This window comes from Hyaena hyaena, unplaced genomic scaffold (assembly GCF_003009895.1).
Source record: "Hyaena hyaena isolate Hyena2069 unplaced genomic scaffold, ASM300989v1 scaffold_500, whole genome shotgun sequence".
In the NCBI taxonomy this organism is placed as follows: domain Eukaryota; kingdom Metazoa; phylum Chordata; class Mammalia; order Carnivora; family Hyaenidae; genus Hyaena; species Hyaena hyaena.
In genome coordinates this window covers 280,061-300,555 of record NW_024081133.1, presented here as the reverse complement: position 1 = coordinate 300,555, position 20,495 = coordinate 280,061, and the positions used below count along the sequence as shown (strand labels likewise).

The 20,495-nt window shown below is 49.6% G+C and overlaps 1 protein-coding gene across 4 annotated transcripts in view; it reads right to left on the bottom strand.

Moving 5' to 3' along the window:
* Nucleotides 1-17,723, bottom strand: part of KIRREL3 (kirre like nephrin family adhesion molecule 3) — a 546,848-nt gene extending 529,125 nt beyond the window's left edge. For all 4 annotated transcript variants that reach the window (XM_039254901.1, XM_039254903.1, XM_039254902.1 and 1 more), the window contains exon 1: nt 17,502-17,723. In XM_039254901.1, coding sequence (XP_039110832.1) covers nt 17,502-17,556 — 55 coding nt within the window. In that variant the 5' untranslated portion in view covers nt 17,557-17,723. The remainder of the gene's footprint in view (nt 1-17,501) is intronic.
* Between the last annotated feature and the right edge of the window lie 2,772 nt (nt 17,724-20,495).

Here is a 20,495-nt window from a genome sequence, read left to right as displayed (position 1 = left end):
TTGTTGATCTCTGTTTCATTTCAATTACTCCAAAGACAGAAGGAGGCTGAGCTATATGGCATTTTAAAGGAGAGTTCCCATACTCCATGCTAATGAAGCCAAAGTAAATTGCTATTAAGAATCATTTAGTGAGGTTTAACTACAGAATCTAATAGATATTCCCCTTAATATCTCCCCCACGAGACCCAATGATAGTGGCATCTAGTAGTAGCCCCACTGATTAATGTAAGCCTAATTTATACCATCACACTATCATATCACAATAACCATTTCACACTAAGTACCTTTTACTTGATAATCCAAGAGTACGTTATAAATGTAAATGACCAGAAAGATCATTTTGGTTTACAGAAAGGGAGACTGAGGCACAGATTTCTCACACAGAGAGGCAGGATCAGAATGGCTACATTTTCCTGAAAGGAAGGACCACTCGGCTCCATCTTGCCTCTGGTCCCGGTGATAGGCAGAATAAGGAGTCCAGAAAGACGTCCGCGTCCTAATCCTTGAAGATGTTACCTTACAAGGCAAAAAGCACCGCAGCTGTGATTCGGTTAAAAGATTGTGAGATGGGGAGATTACCCTGGATTATGTGGGTGGGCCTGGGGAATCACAAGATCCATACAGGAGAGAGGCAGGAGGGCCAGCTTCAGTAGGAGGTGTGAGGACGGAAGCCAGACGTTGCAGCGATGCAGGGAAGGAGCCACAAACCAAGGAATGTACTGGAAGCCGGAAGAGGCCAGGACACCAGTAGCCTCCAGAAAGAACCAATGTAGGCTTCAGCCCACTGAGACCCACATTGGACTTCTGACATCCAGAATTACAATACAGTTGTGTTGTCTTAAGCCGTTAAAGTTTGTCTTGTGGTCACAGGAGCCGCAGGAAACAAATAGACCCTACACTGCCTTTCTCAACTGGGGTTCCTCTTCTGAACCCAGAAAATAATAAAAAATAATAATACAATATTTTTTTCTTCTCTAAAGGCTAGCACACAATCAGCGCAGATGTAGACGCTTAGCAAATAGTTTATTTCATTAATACAATGGATGGCTTTAGGGCATTGGAGCTTACTTAATTCTTCTGATGAACCCTGCTGAGGGGGTTGCTTGGCCTCACCTGTTCCCCCAGAAAGTCACACAGTATCTTGCCTTGAATACAGACTGGGGACCATGAGCTCCAGCACAACACATCTGGAAACACTGAACCACACTTTTGCAGTGTTTCATAATAATGTTTCAAAGCACACCTTGGTAAGTAACTACTTTATGAGGGCAGGTAGGAGAGAAAGCCTGGTTCCCTTTTGCCTCTGAGGGCCAAGCCCAGAGTCATCCCGCAGGTATGTGACCGGGCAATGGCCCCCTGGCCTCTTGTCCAGAGCCCGTGTCACATGCTTGGGCTGAAGAGTTGTGCAGGGTGCTGGACACTCAGCTCTGACTGACTGACAGGCTGACAGACGAACTCTTCATGGCAGATGCATTGTGGGAAGAGTCATGACCAACGTGCCCAAAGGGTCAAGGCTGCACTGGATGTAGTGTCCATGGTTACCACCAGGCACAGGTATAGTCCTTACTATAATGGAGCTATCATCATTTCCTTATGATGCCTCATTCACAAGAGAGCGCCTCGGTCAGGGGCTGAGTAAGTGTGTGTGTGTGTGTGTGTGTGTGTGTACACGCACGTGAGTGTTTCTGCTAGCCTCTGCACAGAGACCTTTGTGCCTTAGCTGGAACCAGTCATCACTACCCCACCAGCCCTTATGCCCGAGTTCCTCAAAGTGGAGCTACTCAGCACATCACGCTCCATGGGATGACGCAGGAAATACTCCTGGGAGCCCAGGCCACCCGGCACCCTCTAAAAGTATGCCCTTCAGAGGCAGGAACTCAGAGGGAGACATGGGAGGGGTGGTGGGTGAATCACGGGGCCCAGATTTAGGAAGTCCTGGGTTTTCCTCTTAACTTTCACACTTACCACCTGGATGACCTAAGAGAGGCCACTTAACATCACTTAGTCTCATTTTTCTTATTTTTCAAAGTGAGGGGAAGAGTCAACCCTAAATAAATGTGAAAGGGTTTTGGAAAGCATCAAGTGCTATATAAACACAAGGAGGGATTAAATTATTATCACCTTTCCCCCAAGGATTACTTTGTGCTCATAGGTACTCTAGTTGCAGAAGGCAGTAATAATGATAGGTAGAGTGAATTCTCTGATAAAGCACTTTCACGGCTTGGCAAGTGACGCAGAAGGTAGAAGCTTTCCAGAATCACTAGTCACGTGCCGACCATGTGCCCAAGTCAGACAGAGGCCCTGCACAGACTGAGGTCAGTGGGACCCAACCCCTGCCTTGCAGAAGATCACGGTCTAGAAGGGAAGGCAGGTAAGAAAAAGACACTTTAATATATTATTACTAGCACTACAAGGAGTTTGCATAGAAGGCTATGGAAGGAAGAAGAAAGAGCACTTAAGTTGGCTTATGAGGGGAGAGGTAAAGAAACTTCCTCCATGACAGAAAGTGAGCAGATCCTCAGGGTAGAAGTCAGCTGGATCAACATGGCAGAGAGCTGACATCCTTCCAGAGGAAAGAAGGCCGGGTGAGCAAGCCAGGAGGTGTGAGGGGGCAGAGCATGCTCAGAGACGCCAGCATCTCGGGTTGGCTGGAGGGACGGGTTTGTGGGAGGGTGGAGGAGGAGAGAGGCCAGACATCTGGCCTCAAGATCCTTCTCCTGAAGGTGCTGGGATGACTGTTTAAGGAAGAGACAATCATCAAAGACAGAGCCTTCTGTGTCCCTGAAATCTGGCACGCTGGCCATCTTCATGGCTAAGCTGATGAATGGAAACTTCCAAACCTCCTTGTGTACAGGAAGGTGCCTTCACGGTCCCCATCTGGCTGAGGGAGAGTTAAAGCGGTTGTCCTGAAGCCTAGAGTCTCCACAAGAACAAAATATCTGTCTTCTATACACCTCTCAGCTTGCTCAATCTTCCCATCTGTCTGTCTCTGCTCACTAGGCTGAGAGCCATGGCCACCTGTGCTCCTCTCCTCCTTCTTCCCTTCTATCACTATGCTATCCATCTGGGAATGTGCACTATGTGTATACAGCAGACAGTAGGGAGGTTGAGGGTGCCTTTAAATCCCGCCCTGGCTCCACCTCTCTCTCCCCTGCCCATTGCTGTATTCATCAGCTCCTGCATTTGGTTTCCCATTGGTGATCTGGGCTGAATAAAGAGACCCAGAGGCCTAGTGATGAGAACATCTTTTTTTATGAATTGAAAAATAAAATGGCAGTATGCAGCTAGCAGATCGTGGTTCACAGTGAAGTGAACAGCAATGTCTGTGGTTGTATTGACCTTGAAGATTTTTAAAAAACAGAACAAGAATTCTCGGGGCGCGTTATTATATACGTTCTGAATCCCTTCACTGTGCAAAACAGAAAATCTATCCTTTATGGACATGAGCATCTCGGGTGCACCGCGTTGACTTCAAAATAAACATTCTGAAGTGCAGGTGGAAGAAAATCTATGGCCGCTCTTAACCACATTCTTGCCTGTCTGCACAGACGATGACACTGCTCTCCTGGGCTCTCCTGAGGTGGGACAGGGCAGCAAGTCATGTGGAGAGGAGTGACTCACATTCTCGGTCGTGAGGAAAGCAGTGATGTCAGTGACAGACTGGCAAAGCCAGCGTGTTCCAAACTGTAAGTTCTGGCCTTATCCCTTGTTTGGTTTAGACCCATGGTGATTCCTGAGTCTATTTTCACTGTACACGTCATCCTACCATAAGGTGACATGAAAATTCTTCGAGACAGCTCCCGTGAGTCACCTTACCTCCTCTGGTTAAATACTGCTCTCAGAGCACTGGTGCAGCCCAAATTAAGAGAAGCAGTATTCGCAGGGAGGGGAGAATGAGATGGGGCAGGGCAGGCGGAGCGGGGTGGGGGGTGGAGACAGGATGCCGTGATTCCTGTACCTGATAGGCCCCCACCAGACACTGGTTTTATTTCTGTGGACACGTCTTACAAAGCAGTTGTTTTAAAGCATCTCAATGTTTATTGAGAGAGACATTGTGACCTCCATGCACTGGTGACAGGTGAGCATTCAAATACTCCGAAAACTTATTCCTTAAAAAGGGGCAAACTGGCCTGGTACAAAGGGTATTCCTATTTTTGCTAGGAAAAAAATTTTTTTCCAGTTCCTATGGCTGCAACCGTCCTTAGGAATGATACAAGCATCCCTGCCTTGACTGGGCGAACACTTAAGGCAAACAACATAACATAAGAAGACAATTTTACTGGGAAAAAAAATACAGCAGTACATATATTTTCACTTTTCTTGGCAAGAATTCGGTGGCATGGATCTTAGAAAATAAATAACTGCTGATAATAAGAGGGAAATGCAGATTTCCTATTTTTTAAATTTTTTTAGTGTTTATTTATTTATTTTTGTAAGAGGAACAGAACAGGAGGAAGGGCAGGGAGAGAGGAAGACAGAGAATGCCAAGCAGGCTCTGCTCTGTCAGCGCAAAGCCTGATGTGGGGCTTGAACTCACAAGGTGAGATCGTGACCTTAGCCAAAAATAAGAGCTGGACGCTTGACCAGCTGAGCCACCCAGGTGCTCCAAGATTAACTATAATTATTAGCAGGAGAACAGGGGAAGGAAGTAATAAGGTTTTCCGGGTGGTATTTCTTGAGTCTGGTCAGCTCAGCATTTAGTTGTTTTTACCTACAAAGAATGGATTTCTATCTGTGAATACTTCTGCCCTGATCTGATGAAGAAAAAACCCACAGCAAAGCTCAAGGCCGAAGTAACGGGCACCCACTTGGATCCGGAGCCCTGATAACAGCTGACAATGCACTGCTGATATAATCCATGTGTTCCACTGAAACGCTCAGACCGTGGCATGAAAAGAAGAAATTTTATGTCTTCCATGCAGAGATCTATCTGCCTCACATTTCTCCTCTGTATTCCTCCGATTCAACCTAAAGGAGCTTTGTAAACATCAAGGAACTTTTATGTTTTGCTAGTTTATCTTAAGTGTCTATCTTAAACTAATAGTATGATCCCGAGCATGGCCTAGGTGGATGCATGCCATCTCCAGAAATGATTTCTGACACCAGGTAAGATGTACCTGCTGGAGCCAAAGTGAGGAGAATTGAGGCTGAACGCCATTCAGACTCTCTTACGTTCCAAGAGTCCTTTCTATTTCTCCCTAACGACCATTATTAATCATTTCAGAACCATGTGGTCTCCTGACATTTTTACTATTCTAGACTTGACAGATAGAAGGGTTTTGATGTTCTGGAATGCCTTTTCATGTCAACTAGCTCCGTTCTTACAGCGCAGAGCTAACACCAGGCTAACCTCTCCCTAAGCAGAATGGGATTTAATCTTTCTTTCTTTCTTTCTTTTTTTTTTTTTTAAGCCACTGAAAGAAAGTTAGGTGGTGATGCGCTCTTGTTAAGAAATCAGCATTTGGCTTTCCAAATGTTCAGCTAAACCGGAGCCGGGCTGTGAAAGTAAGAAGCAGCTGCCAGTCAAGGCGCGGGGCTTCTCAAATTCTTACTCAGCTTCTGCCCTGGGGGAGACCTTTCCTTCCATTCTGAGCAACTCTTCTTCCCAAGCCTAGCACGTTGTGAAGGAGGGGTATCTTTGGCTGGGCCAGGGGCTCTGTGCCATGCTGCCAAGTCACTCAGCTGTGGAGGTACCAGTCGAAGGGCATTCCTCCTGAGAGATGGGTGGCAGGAGTGTCTAAATGGTCATCCTATCACTCACCAGTAGGGAGAGAGGCAAGGTTATGGAATGTGTGGGTTAAGGAAGGAAGTTAAGGAATCTAAACCTCATAATGGAATGTAATCAAAGCATCAGGAGTCTAATCCCTGCTTTACTGGGGTGCTAGGAGGATGATATAGGGGAATGCATGCAAAGCTTGGCAAACTTAGCTCTAGGTCTCAATGATGCCTCCTCACGGCTCGGTCCAAGGCAGCAACCACAAGGCGTTAGTAGTGGAGAGAGACACTCTGTGGCTGGTATCTGAAGCCCGTTTACAGGTTTTGATTCTTTCCTATTCTCACCATTTCCCCTCTCTCCCATTCAGCTTTGGGGATCCCATTGGAGGGATCCCAATGCCCTAAAATGAAGGCCATGTCTATGAAAGGAGAAAGGGGAGCAGGTGGCCAGAGCAAGGGGCCAGGAAAGCAGCAGAGCCACCAGCACACACCACGTTGGTATAACATCTTTTTCTATGGGCAGGAGAAGCATCTCCATTACTGTTAGCAAATTCTCGGAGTACACAGTTCTGTTTTTCCTTACTGACCCGCACAGTTTGAAACGAAGCTTTGCAAATTCTAGGCAAAAAGTTTTCTTCCTGAGATGTTCAAGAAGTCACGTTCCATGTGCCGGGGAAACTACACTGATAAAATGGACACAGCGATCCTACCTTCTCACCAACCCCTCAGCACACGCGCCCCCCTGCCCCCGGCTCCCAGGAAGACAGACAGTGTGAGCACGGACAGTTTGGCCCGATGGCAACTCACCTTGCTAGTGAAAAAGCTGATTCAGGTGCAGAAGGCCGCTGGGGTTTAAGCAATTCTCACCTATAATCCTACCAGCAACCCAAACTTAATGGATAGCAAATAAAGTAGCACAAACGGCCAGTCTACCAGCCACTTGAGCCACACAGAGAACACAAGGAGTGAACTGCTCCAGTGATGGCCTCACCCTTTATCACCCTATGCCCCTCGATATTAGTTTATGCTGCACATAAACTCTGAGACACATCTTCCCTGGCAATCCTCCAAAGGTGAAAAAGGCAAGCTGCTACCCTCCTTGGCTTCCAGGGCCTGCCATCAGGATCAGGCTACCTTGCCTGGTAAGTTGCATTCTGAACCAAACAACACTGCCCACCATGATGTGTTTTAATGGTGTCTGTTTCCGACCAGAGATGAAAACAGAGTAGCACCTCTTCAGCCTGCTGGGGAGATCAGGAATAACGAGGACTAATTTTAGCAACTATTTGTTTTGCGTTTTTCAGCAGGAGAGGGGAGCAGTAGCAGATCTATTGGCTTCAGGGTTATTCAAGGGCAGACACTTGAAGAGAGGGCAGTGGGCCCACTTTGGGGGCTCTGGGTCCAGGGAAGCAGGGCTGCTGGCTGCCAGCTGCCCCAGGGGGGATGATGCACTTGTCACCCACAGGGGAGACACCAGAGTAGGAAAACATGTGCCACATGGAAATGGACAGCTAGCTGAGGTGTCCCCTGTTCCCTCTCTTTGCAGCTCCTTCACGCCCCTGGGCAATTTTAATTGCACCCCACCTACCTTTTCTCAGACATTCTCCTTAGCACTCAGCCCTCACATCCATCAGAAACAGCAAAAAAGGACCTGAGCTGCTGCCATCTGGAAGGTGCCTTTTGTGCCTCTGTGCCTTTTCCATGCCCCAGTCCCACCGTGGTGGGCTGAGGAGGGCCAGGCACCCTGACTAGCGAGCCTGGCTCTTCTTGCCACTAAGGGCCTCCCTGGGCCTCAGCTCAGCTCACTCCTGGGCTTTGCAAGCGCTGCTGCTGCCACCATCAGGCGGATGCAGGAACTGCAGAGCTCTCTGGTTTTTCCGTCCCCAAACCTTCTTCCAGTTCCTGCCTGATGTGAACCCAAGGGAAGAACAGGCCCAGACCATGGCCCCTCACCCGGGTGCAGGGTCCTCTGTAAGGAAAAGGCTTCGGAGGCCAGCTCCCTGATGAAATGGGACCCCCTGTGAATGTGGGGTAGGCCCAGCATCCTTCAGCCAGGTAGCCAGGTATGGAAAAGAGTCCTAGAGTATGATGTAGGCTAACGCCACTGGGAGGTTAACGGGCAGTCAGTCTCTCTCTGTCACCAGGGTCAGGCGGCAGGGAGGGCAGCAGTCACTTCTCCCATAGTACCTGGGATGGGTCTCCAGGAGAACGCTCTACGTTTCTGTCCCCTGGTTGCCTGCATGATGAGCCAACCTGGCCCCAGTGCCACTCTGAAGCTGTCATAGCTCCCAGCATCGCCAAGGGTGACAGGTGGGCTGTCACACTGCACCAGAGCAGAGTCACCTGTGACACCTACAGGTGACTGACAGAAATGGGAACTGACATGCATTAAAAAACAGAAGGACAGGGCTGGGGTTTTTTGTTTGTTTGTTTGTTTGGGTTTTGTTTTTTTTGTTTTTTTGTTTTTTCTGAACCTGAGGAGGGGGTGGCTTGCCAGAGATGTTTCTCTTGGTAGCGTCCCTGGTGACCCAATGGGCATTCAATGCTTTATTCAGACAGGAACAACTTCCCGCTCTGGAGAGTTGGGATCCTTCCTCTGACTTCCTGTGGAGGCCTGTCAGCCCCTGCACTTGTGATGTTAGACTGCTTTCTCTTCCTTTCATTGTGTCTCCCCATTCAGTCCAATATTTCAACATTTGTTCAGAGTCTTCCATGTGCCGAATAGCGGGCCTGGCATCCACATGGGTGGATGGATAAAAGAAATGGATATTTTAATCAACCAATGAAGAGAATAAAAGTTCCTGACTGCCATTGCCTTTTTTGTTTTTGTTTTGTTTTGTTGGGTTTTTTTGTTTTGTTTTGTTTTGTTTTGGGGGGGGGGGTTAAAACAGCTCCAAAAGGAACTACCCAAGCAACATTTCTTTGGTCACTATTCAGCCCGGGAGGCTGGCCTTTAATTCCCCTGGGAAACCTTATGCCCTCAAGGTAAAGCCAAATGCCAAAAGATGAAGGAATCCATTCAGAAAGAGTGTGGAATCAAAAAATAGAGCTGCAGAGCTAGGTCATGGTTCGAAGGTTAGCTCCCTGGCTTTCACAAGAAATCCTTGAAATCCTTTTCTATGCCTCAAGATTCCCACACATTATGCCACAGCTTAGAATCTTTTATGCAATTTTTAGTTGTGGGTGATTTGGAGCAGCTGAGTCTACCTGCATCTTGAGAAGCATCAGGCCATATGAAAAAGTGAACCAGATGTGAGTGACTCTGGTCAAAGGACACGACCTTTCAGAAGGTTTGACAGTGATGACAGCTGCCTCTCATGCTAGAAGCAATGCTTGTGAATGGCCCTCTACAGCTTGTGAAGCTTTGTATCAATGCTCATCATCATCATCATCATCATCATGGAATCATTATTACTGCCACTATTACCACCACCAACAACCAAAAGGATTTGCCTGGAATTGACAAGAAAATGTGCTGAACAAAGACATCTGTAACATGTCATCTACTTTCTAGGAATTTATGAGCCCAAATCAATAGGCTGTTGCTAATAGATAAGATTCAGGGAATCTTAGGGTTGGAGAGGACTTGGAGTACATCCAGTCTAACTCTTTGATCCATTTCTTGGGAATTGACTCTTCAATTCTTGGTAGCCCGAATTCTACTTGTAGTCAGAACACTTTCAGCAATGGGAGACTGTTCAATGGGCTAGAGTTAGACAGGAGAGCAAATATCAACAGTCTGAGAAACGTCACTGTCTGTTTCTTGCAAAACAGTGCAGGCTTTGCTTCACTGTCTAGCTTGTCCTTAGTCCTCACCAACTCCTGATGAGAACGGGCCTAAGTATGGAACATGTGAGCAGATCTGATGATCTTTAGTCTTGAAAGAAAGGTTACTTGATGGTAGAGACCTATAAACATCTCTAACATCTTCTGAGTAGAATCACTTAGCCTGTAACTTTGTTTTCCCCAAAGCCAGCATTGCTTTTCTCCAGAACAGCAAGGAAATCATCAGCAAAAGGTCTCTAGGCATTTCTTACTTATCTCATTTTTGTTCTGGTCTCCCTACCTGGTTTACTGTTCGTCATCAAGGTGAGGCTAGCCTCCCTGCGTCCCAGAATGGGTAAATCCCATTCCCTGGTGCACGCCATCAGACTAACAATCCACTGTGTACCCAGTCGTCCTGGCTTCTGTGTGTCTATATTCCTTTCCACATTTTGTATCCAACACACTGTCCTTAAGTGTACATCTACCTAGTATTCTCTGCCTTCCTCTAACAGTTAAGGTCAGTTCCTCCATGCTTACCCTCTTGCTCACTTTTTCCCACCCCTTTGGATACTAGCTATGGAAGAAGATGAGCTGGAAAGGGTGCGTACATTTCCATCAATTCCCGTATAGAAAACAGGGAAAACCAAGAAGATTCTTCCCCATTTTTTGTCCATGGGACCCAAGACACAGAGAGGAGTGTAGACCCAAAGCTACCAACAATGTTTCTAAAGGTGGATTTAATCCTGATAGTCCATGATCAAACATTTAGCATGGTATTTATGACAAGCTGACCGTCTCTTTCCCAAGCTTCTTACTATCCCCAAAACACTCCCATTCCAGCACCCACACTACCCACTGCATTTGAACATATGGCATTCTATCCTGCTTGCTTTCTTTTGCATATGATCTAAGGCACAGCCTGAAACACGAGGGCTCCCAGACATCCCCTGAAATCAATACAGCCTTTTCTGATGCCCTGGGCCATTTCAGCTGCTCTCAGAATATTCCTGACAACTCTGAGCCCATCATGTTGTGACCATGGGTCAAAGTGTCTACTCCCTGACCAGACTGACCCCACTGGGGCAGAAATACTGTCTCAGGGGTCTTTGAACCAAAAGTCCCCAGCACAGTGGCCACCACACAGTAGGCCCACAATGAGTGTTGGCCAAGTGGCCGAGGGCTGGGCTTCAGTGTCACAGGGTGCTATTTGATCACAAAGGAAGGACTGGGAGAATGTGGCTCTCAGAAACACCAGCTACATGGAGCCCCTGGGGATAAAGTGTGGAAAGATGAATGCAAGGCACGGTTGTCATCACTGTGCTTCAGTGTCAGATTTCAAATTCCTGTCTTCTAGGCATTGGTTAGAAAGACACTGAACTTGCGCTAACTGTCCAGGGAACACAGACCAAGTAAGTAGACCATCTTGATCATTCAGCCTGATATTCACGCATCTTTTTGATACTGACTACCCATGCCGTGGTAGTTTTGGTTTCAATTTTCAAAAACACGGCCTCAGGTAAAATCTATCTCACTCTGCCAAGGAGGAAACCAATGCTGGTTGGAAGATTACAGTGAGAGTTCACCTCCCATTTCTGGAAAATGGCAGATGTATTGTAAGTTCTGGACATCGCTACACTTTAGCAATAAGTGGTATGTGTGTGTGTAGAGTGGGGTCACAGATGGGAAGAATTTGGAGAGGCTTCTAGACTGTGGGGAGGGATTAGGGGGAACTTCCCATGACATGCGGCAGGCATCTATATCTAGCTCCTTCCTTGCCTGTATTTCCAGAAAGGAGATGGAGGAGTGTGCACTCTCCCCTCCAAGCCCCAGCCAGGGCCACAACAGAGTAATTCTGCAGGGAGCACAATTCACCAATGCTGGCCACTATTTCCATGGCTTTGCCTTGTTAAGAGCTTACCCAAGGAAAGCTGACATTTATTTAATCCTCGTAGTGGTGTTGACTGTGTACTCATGGAAACATTGTATGCTTGCGGAAGACATTTGTTTCCAAGCAGCTTATGCTAAATTGCAGTGATATAAAGGAAACACTTATCCAATATTGACATTTACTGACTTCTAGAAATGTACAGCCAGAGTACTCATTTTTACAGTCAGGAGAAGAGGAAAAGGGGAAAAGCACAATGTTTGATCCCTAGCTCCTTCAGTGGCTCAGGAGCAAGAAGTTAATTCACGTTCATGCTAAATATGGTGGTGGAGATCCTTACTCTATGGCAACAGCGTGGGTTCTGAGAGTGTGTGGAACATTGAAGCTCTTCCACACTTAATCCCCAAGCTCCAGCAGAGAGCAGGACATAGCATTCTTTGCGTGAATGTGGGAAAAGTATTCCAATGATCTGTAAGGCATCTATATTCTTTTTTTTAATGTTTATTTATTTTTGAGAGAGACACAGCATGTGTGTATGTGTGTGTGTGCGTGTGCGCATGCGCAACCAGGGGAGGGGCAGAGAGAGAGGAAGACAAAGAATCTGAAGCAGGCTCCAGGCTCCGAGCTGTAGCACAGAGCCTGGCCCAGGGCTCGAACTCACAAACCATGAGATCATGACCTGAGCTGAAGTCGGCTGCTTCACTGACTGAGCCACTCAGGCGCCCCTAGGTATCTATATTCTTATCGGAAGTGCACACCTAACTGTAGTTTATAGTTGTCCCCAGGGAAAAAGCAGTGACATTAGGGACAGCTCTGTGCCTCGATGCAGAGGGGGGTCTGGAGCACTCCCCTCGCTGGAAATGAAAACTCTATTTGGAAAACAGTGTAAAGCTAGTACATTTGGGGCCAGGACACTGCCTCACTCCCGGTGGACAGAAGTAATGCAGACATGCCTAGAGCTGAAGCCCCATCAGCCCCGGCTCCATGAACACTGGGGTGCCCCCTGACCTGTGGGAAGACTGGAGCCCCAGTCGCCATGCTTCAAGGATCACCATGAAATCAAGATGGTGGTGGTGGGAAGAGTCCAGCCTGCTCATGATCTTTAGGACCCTCCCTACTGCTGAATTAGAGCGTCCCTGCTCCCAGGCACAGATGGGGTACAGGGCCTCACTTTTTCTAAGGTGACCCCCAATTAAAAATGCCTGCATTGGTGTTTCGCCTAAAAGTTATTTCAGGGTCTTAGAAGGATAAAGACTACGGCTGAGAAATGATGCCCGCGCCCATGTAACTCCCTCCCCACCCTGGGGTTACAAGAGACCCTAACGTGAATGCTGTTAGGCCCCCCCAATCCCCTCCCCCCCGCCCCAGCCCACTCCTCTGTGCAGGCAATTTTCTTTTCCTTGTTCATGTTTCCAAAACAGTTTATCTTTTTATCTCCTTGGAAGAAAAGTACTCTGCAAATCAAAGGTATCATTAGTATTGTTATTATTTTGCTATTGAAATCTCTTGAATTCACTCTGGATTATTCATGTGCTTTTTTGGGTCTGCAATATAATGCCGCCTAAATCACCCCCACTGGGCCGAACAAAAAAAGAAAAATTGCATCTTCAGCCTAATCCCCTGCTCCACCCGGATCCTGCTGGTCTCCTGCTGGCCCTGGCTCCTACCAACCCCAGGCACACCAGGGAGAGTGGCTCCTCGGTGCCATGCCCGGCTCACTGCTGCCATGTTCCAAGACAGAGCCTTCTTTGTAACCCAACAGGGAGGCCCCCCTCCGTGTCCTGTAAGTGCAGGGTGAAGGCTCTGACCCCACCCCGTACCCCTCTTCCCCTGGGGAGTTTCTCTGCCTTCCTCAATAGGTCTGGCTGGCAACCCAGAGCTCCCTGCTGGGCAGCAGACACAGAGATCAGCCCCACGCCAGAGAAGTGTCCCAGCCGCCCTCACCCAGAAGATCTGTTAAAGAAGTGGTCCCACACCCTTGGCAGTTGTGCCCTGACCTTCTAGGACAAAAGAAGCTATTCTTCCTCCCCTAGACAAGACGTCACGTCACTTGGGGTGCACTTGCTACTTGCCTCATCTTCTGTTATATCGCAGTTCCGGGCAAAGGGAAATGTTTGCTATACTGCTGTTCACTCCTGATTTCTTATTCTAATGCGTTCTGAGCCTGTGCGCCCTAGGATCCCTCCATTCTTTTGGCTGCCTCTGACGTGCTCAGGCTATCTTCTAGTGGCCCGCCCCTTTCCCAAGGGAGTCTCTTGCAAGTTGAGGCCTCCTTCCTTTGCATGCTTCCTGTCATCCCCTGTGGCTTCCCTCATCCCAGCTGGCTCTCTCCACCCACAAGCTATTTGCCCTGCATCTGCTTCAGGCTCTTCTATTCCCTTGGAGAGTCATGTCACCATGAACCTCTCTGCTCCTCTGGTAGCCATGTGACAGCCCTTTTGGTGACTCCTGCCAGCAAGTCAGGAGAGCAAGTCACTTAGTCTTCCCAACGGGCGAGGTGACACCCCCGACGTATCCTCAGCTCAGGGACGCCATGGACAGGTAAAGGCGAGTTTTCACTTCCACCCCAACACGTTTGGAGCAGCCTGGCATACAGGTCAATCCAACAAGAGGTCTGCGTTCTCCAGACCTGGAACCTTCAGACCCACAAAGTAATTAGGCGGGACCACACTCCCAGGGAGTGCTAGACAAAAAGGTCAGCGAGCAGGGAGGAGAATGAGTTTCCAAAGAGCGTCTAAGTTCGAGGCGCCATCTCTGCATCCTTGCACAATCCCCCCGGACTGTCTCACCATTGAGGTCTGCTGGGAAACCGGGGTCTTCATTCCCGCTAGAACACCAGCCCTCCACATCTACGGAAGAGGTGGATGGGCAGGCTGGGTGGGATGGCTCTGGAAAGGGAAGGGGGGCACGGAGGGAGGTCGTTGTGGGCCAACTGAAATGATAAAGGGAACAAAAATACAGCAAGTTCTAACTTTATGGATGACAAGAGAATCGATTCCTTTTCACCCAGGGGCAGAACATGCCTCTTCTCTGCGGGAGGCAAATTGTGCTGTGACATTATCCCTCTCTGTATAACGCACGTGGTCCTGACAGCTGATGGAAGAGGTGTCCCCAGCAAGAGAGAAACCCACCCGCAGCACAGACTGGCAGCCCTCCATTTCTCGGGATGGGGGGTGGCGGGCCCAGGGACGCTGGCTGGGGCAGAAATGGAGGGATGCCATTTGGCCTCTCAGTGCCACCTTAGGAAGGAGAAATGAATATTTAATCTCCATCTATACTTAAAGCCCAAACTTTAAAGGAAGAGGGGATACAGCATTATCACTGACATTAGTTATACTTGAACTTCACCCTCTAAAGGGTTATGAAGAAATGTAAAGGTGAACCAGTCATGGACGGATTAGAAGAGAGGGACTTTAGGAGTTTTTACTTCAGTGTTTTGGCATCAAAGTCTTCCGAGCACTGTCGGGCGCACTCCCTCGCTGTGGAGCAGCGAAGCCCGAGAACTGTGTTTCCAGAAACTCTAACATGACACATAGGCTCCCGGTGTGAGAGGTGCTGGGAAGCAGATGGATGTGTCACCAGAGCGCCAGATAAAGGCCTAAAAAGAGCCCTGGACATTTGTTTTCTCTGAGAGGAGGGGCATCCCCGAGTCTCTGCACATTTGCTCCGAAAGTAGCCGAGGAGGAGGGGTGGCTCAGGCGGGTGGCTCAGGCGCGGCATGCCAGGCAGGGGGCGACTTCACTCAGGGCAATGTCCATGTCCGCGGGTGTCACCTACAGCCTGCGGACTTGTCCCCTCGTGACCTCTTGGAAGTGGACCCGCTCTGGCTAATAACTTGACAAATATATGGTACTCTAGAGGTGGGCACAGGATATGAACTAATCACAGATTTGCAGGGGGTCAAACAGAATCCTCTGGGGAATTCATGACACTCCAAACAGCATTCCCATTAAAACATATGTCTACCGAACAAGTCAGAAGCTATCGTGTTGCAAAAGTCCACAAAAATTGTCCCTCTTAGCCCTGAATCCCTGTCATTAGAGGCTGTCTACTCACAAAACGTACAGTGTCTAGGGATGGAGGGGATTCTGACCGGCTGCGTTCACTCTGTCTCATTGTCTTTCTTTCGGCCTGTTTTGGAGCACCGTGGGCTATGACATCTGCCAGTTGGTAGGGCGCACAGTGCTGGCCAAGCTCAGAGCACTCAGGAATAACAAGAAACTAGGCATTGCACAATATGTGGTTTCTTCCTAGTGCTCTCAGGGCTAAGGGTAGATGAAACGGAGCATTTAACCTCCATAGGTAAATATTTAAAGATTCATATGAGACAGCGAAGAAATAGCTCGGTGCTGAGAAAGGGATAAGAAAGGCGGAAGATGCCCACACTGCGATGCTTCAGACAGCCAGAGAGGCACTTAGACGCCAGAGGCTTCTTACACCAATCTAGATGGGAATCAGAGCTCAAGCTTACTAACAACACACGGACTGATTAAAACATGCACTGCTCCCATGAACATGTGCGGAGGGGTGCGGTGGGCTCCTCCTTTTAGTGATTCTACATGCAACTTCCTGAGTAAATTGGTAAGAGGCAAAGGAGAACAGGAGTGCGTGCGTGTGCGCGCGCGTGTGCCCATAAGCAAGCAGACAGGCATCCAAGAAAGAGGGTAATCTCACAAAACGGTAATAGAACCCAAACTGTTTCTGTACCAGTGTGCTGAGATAGTTCTTATTCATTCAGCCTGAAAACTCGAGGGAAGGCAATTTATCTTCCTGCTGTTGTAGGGAGTCCTGGTGAGATGCACACAACCATATGAATGCAAGAGCATGTGTGCCTCTGTGTGTGTGTGTGTGTGTGTGTGTGTGTGCGCGCGCGCACATGATCGTTATGTACAGGGGTGGCTGTATACATACCGTTGGGCAGAAAGCCGCCACCCCCCCCCCCCCCACCGCCGGTGTAATGAGGATGGTCATAGGCAAAGTTTGCGAAGGGGGGAATCTGCAGTGGCCACACAGACCAGTGCAAGAAGCAGAGGAAGGAGGCGTGGGTTTTTGCTTACATTTGGCTTCTCCCTGACAGGGAGAGAAAAGGAGACCCGCTGTTTGCTTGCAAAGCCAGCCACCCATGGCGATGCGCTGCTTCCCTGAAAACTTTTACCCTTCATTTAATCAACAGATGGACATGCTCTGTTGTGGATTTTTCTGAGAGAGCCCTGTCCCTCCCGGAGCCGTGCTGGCTGGCACAAATGTTGCCTCAGATGGCAGAGGCGGCATTGGCATTCCACAAGAGTGCGAAGGAGCCGATTTACTTATCCCCTTCACACTCAATTCCACAGGTGACTTTTGATGCCTTTGGCTAAGCGGGCACTGGCAGTCCCTCCCCAGGCTGCCCTCCCCTCCCTTCACCACTGCCTGGCCCCAAGGCTCCCAGGGGCAGGGAGCCAGCCCAGCGGTGGCAAAGTTCTTTGCAGAAAAGTCCACCAGTCTCCCTGCCCCTGCTGGGCTGCAGAAAGGAAACAATCAGCACCAGGGGCGAAACTGCATTTTAGACCCCGAATCCAGGGTTGTGTAGGATTCAGAATTCAGCGTCATTCAGAGGACCCGATGAGATTCAGTGAAAACTCTTGACAAGCTTCTCCCAACCACTGCAAATTACCCCCACGGTGCATTCGGTAATCTGCAGCCGCACACACTCGCTTCGGAATACACTCAGGCAAGTCAGACCTTACTGGAGCTGAAATATCCACCGAAACAAAGCCCTCCTTCCCTGCCCTCTCCTTCTCCAGCCTGCGACTGAAGAAGCCGAGGTGCCCCGAAGTTCAAAGCGGCAGAGCCACACAGCCACTGCCTAATTAACATACCCGGAGCATAAAGAACTCATTTGCATCGGAGAGTTTGAGCTGGATGTTGACAAGCGAGCGGAGAAAGTCACCCCTCCCACACCCCCCTGCCTTCCAAAGGAAAATAAACAGTACCATTCTGTTGCATTTGCAACGGCAAAGGAGCAATGCCAGCGCCTCTCGGACGCATCGATCCGTTCGAGTTTCCGAAGCCGGCCCACATTCCTGCCCTCAGCCTCCCGCGCCCTGGCGACCCAGCCCACTTTCTTTGCAACTCCGGCCGCGCGCGGGGGTCCTACCTTGACTGAACAGAAAGAAGCACACGAAGAGCAGATCGAGCTGGAAAGGTTTCATTCCTTAGCGCAGCGAGGGGAAGCCGGCGGGGCAACTTGGGTTTGCAGTTAGTTTCTCGCCCCGGGCGGCTCGCCGTGCTCAGCCTCCGCCGCGGTCCTCCCGGGTTCGCGCCAACCATCTGTCTGTCCGGGCGTCCGAGTCCGCGCGCGGCGCCCCCGCCCCCGCTCTCCTCGGGCCTCCGGGTCTCCGCAGCCCGCGGGGCCAGTGGCCGGGCTCCTAGCCGCCGCGGGAAGCCGGGGTCGTCAGCGCCGTCCCCGCTCGGAGCAGATCCATTCTGTGGCTCTCGGCAGCCCGGGCTCACGGCTTCCTCCGCGGGCTCCTCCCACAGCGAGCTCGCGAGCGGGCGGGCGAGGGAGCCAGTGACGAGTGACAGAAGGGCTCCTTTCACTGAAGCTGGGGCGGGGGGGAGAAGGAGGGGAAACAGGTCATAATTAAAGAGGAAACACTTGGAAAAAGGAGATCTACGCAAAGCGGAGGGCGGAGGGGGGGAGGCTCTGTTCTTTCTCTCCTTCCCTTTCCCCCCCCTATGTAGGGGGAAATTCAGCTTTTGTCACCATTATTGACCAAAAGGCATCTTGAACAGGGAGCAGACGACTTTTTGTCCACACCACATATGTTGTTCCACGGGAGTGAAGTTAAGGATGACTCTATGCATGCACACGCATTAAAATATGCATGCCCTGCCTCTGCACAGGAGGCTGGGAACCCGCTGAAAGGGAAAGGGAAGCCGCGGGGGGGGGGGCGGGGAGGGGGAAGCATCTTTCCCCAGGAAGGACTTGGCCAATGGGTGCAGCGGGAGTCTCCGGAGTTGGGGAAGAGATAAGCACGTTTTGCATTTTTTTTTGGAGACTTTCCTAGGAGGGGGAGGTAGGTAATAAAACCCGAACCTTTAGACCTTAGTTGGCTTTGCACTGCTCCTACAAAACAAAATGAAGGAACGGGAGGGAAATCAAGCAGGTATGTGACAGATGCCCATTTGTTATTATCGTCACCATCCCGGTTTGTGCCTTTCCTAAAAAAGAGAGGGGAGTAGCCTGTCTTGGCATTTGCAGCCTCACCTCTAATAAGCACTCCACCACTCCGAGAGTGTCTTTTCTCCAAGAGGTGCTGTGAATCCTATTGCGAAGGAGAGGCCAAGGTCACAGGCAACTGCCTCCCAAGAACCTTCAGGTCTTTTTACCTGTCGGGAAACCCTCACTCAAATCAAACTCCGTCTTCTCCAGGAAAACAAAGTGAACTTACCTAGCCCTATTTCCTTGACGGACATTTAGATATAGCTGGGATATGCAGGCACTGGGGGAAATAAAACCTCAGGCACAGACCATGCTTTGGGGAGCTCACAGCACAGTGTGGAAGCAGAGGATATAGCGAAGATACAAACTATAAGGATAGTCACAACCACACCTAATGTGCAACATTACTAGAAGAAGGAGGGGGGTAAAGAGTAAGAGAAAAATGAAAGATGCTCTCTCGATGTGTGCCTTTCTATATAAAACCAACCATTACTTTCTTCCATCGCTGGACCTTGGGGAGGTCTTCTGGGAAACTCTTAGCCTTCCTTCCATCAGTATTTTACATACTTGGGGGATTTTGCTGACTTCAAGGCACATTCCAACTCCCAAGTTTCCATATGGATGTTAACTTTAAAATGTATCCCTTGGTATTGATGAACAAGAGGGGTAGGGCCCCAAGAGACAGCGTGTGCTGGTAGGAGCTTACATCTGGTAGTTGACATCAAAGATCTACAAATTAGTAGGTGTCTGCTTTGTTGACTTTTCTATTCTTAACTTAATAGTTTATTTAACTGCATCCCTTAGAGGCTGTTAAACACATCAAAGGGAAATTTGTAAGCAAGCTTTGGGGGGAAAAAGAAATGCTGAGCAACAGAAACTAAGAGGTCCCCAAAGAGGCACCCTATCAGCTAAATTAGCTGCCAACCTGATGACAGACCACGCAATGAAAAAGAAGAGGCAAATCAAACACATGCACAAGGTGAAGGATCATTCTAAACAACCCGTGCCAGGCAACATATTAAGAGTGAGAACATGGCACGTATAGTGCCGTAACTTGAATGGGAGCTCTCCACGGGCTCTCCTGGGTGCGGGGAGAAACGTAAGGTGTGAGCACCATTCCTAAGGCAAGCCTTGGCAGTGAATACGACTAATAATATAAGAATGTAGAGTGTACCTCCCAAAGCAACATTGGTGATTTCACCAACATTTATCCTTTAAGCGGCTGTTTCACTTTGACTGCTAATTCCTAAGTGGCCTGGGGCCCAGATTTGCTTAATTCGGCCCCCAGGGAAATATTACAAAACCGGGGTCAGGAAGCTAGTGAACTGTGCCATACATGAAAATCAGGCCGGCATACAGGCGTGTGCCCACCATACACACACACACACACACACACACACACACACACACACACAGTATTGGACAGGAGAGGGATGGTAGGAATCTGAGGTTGGAAGGTCCTTGGTTTGCTCTCCCACTGGTCCCTGAGGCTGGCCTCATGACCCTCAAACTGGCTCCCATCCCCCTGGCCATCTGGACCTATTCCCTTCTCCGCCCCCCCCCCCCCAAGCTCCCCGCCTCCGCCCCCTTCCCCGCAGCCTCCGGTCTCCGGCAGAAAGGTGGGGGGGGGAAGCTTGGATTAAGTGGTGAGCTGCCTGCCTCTAAAACGACCGGGAGGCGTTTCAAGCCTGAGTGCCGGAAAAACCACGGCAATCTTCGGCAGCCACCACGTGGGGCGGCGAGAACGACAGCGGTACCTGCAGGACCCACAGCCGGCCGGGCTCTGGCGCCAGCCTCGACGGCGGCCCGGCCATCTCCGCCAGGCCGGTCCTTGGCCTCACCTCCTCGGGGGCTCGGTTAACCTCCTGGCGCTGCGTTCGCCGGCAAGGCGGGGGGCGGGCGGCGCGGACGGCTCCACCTGATGGA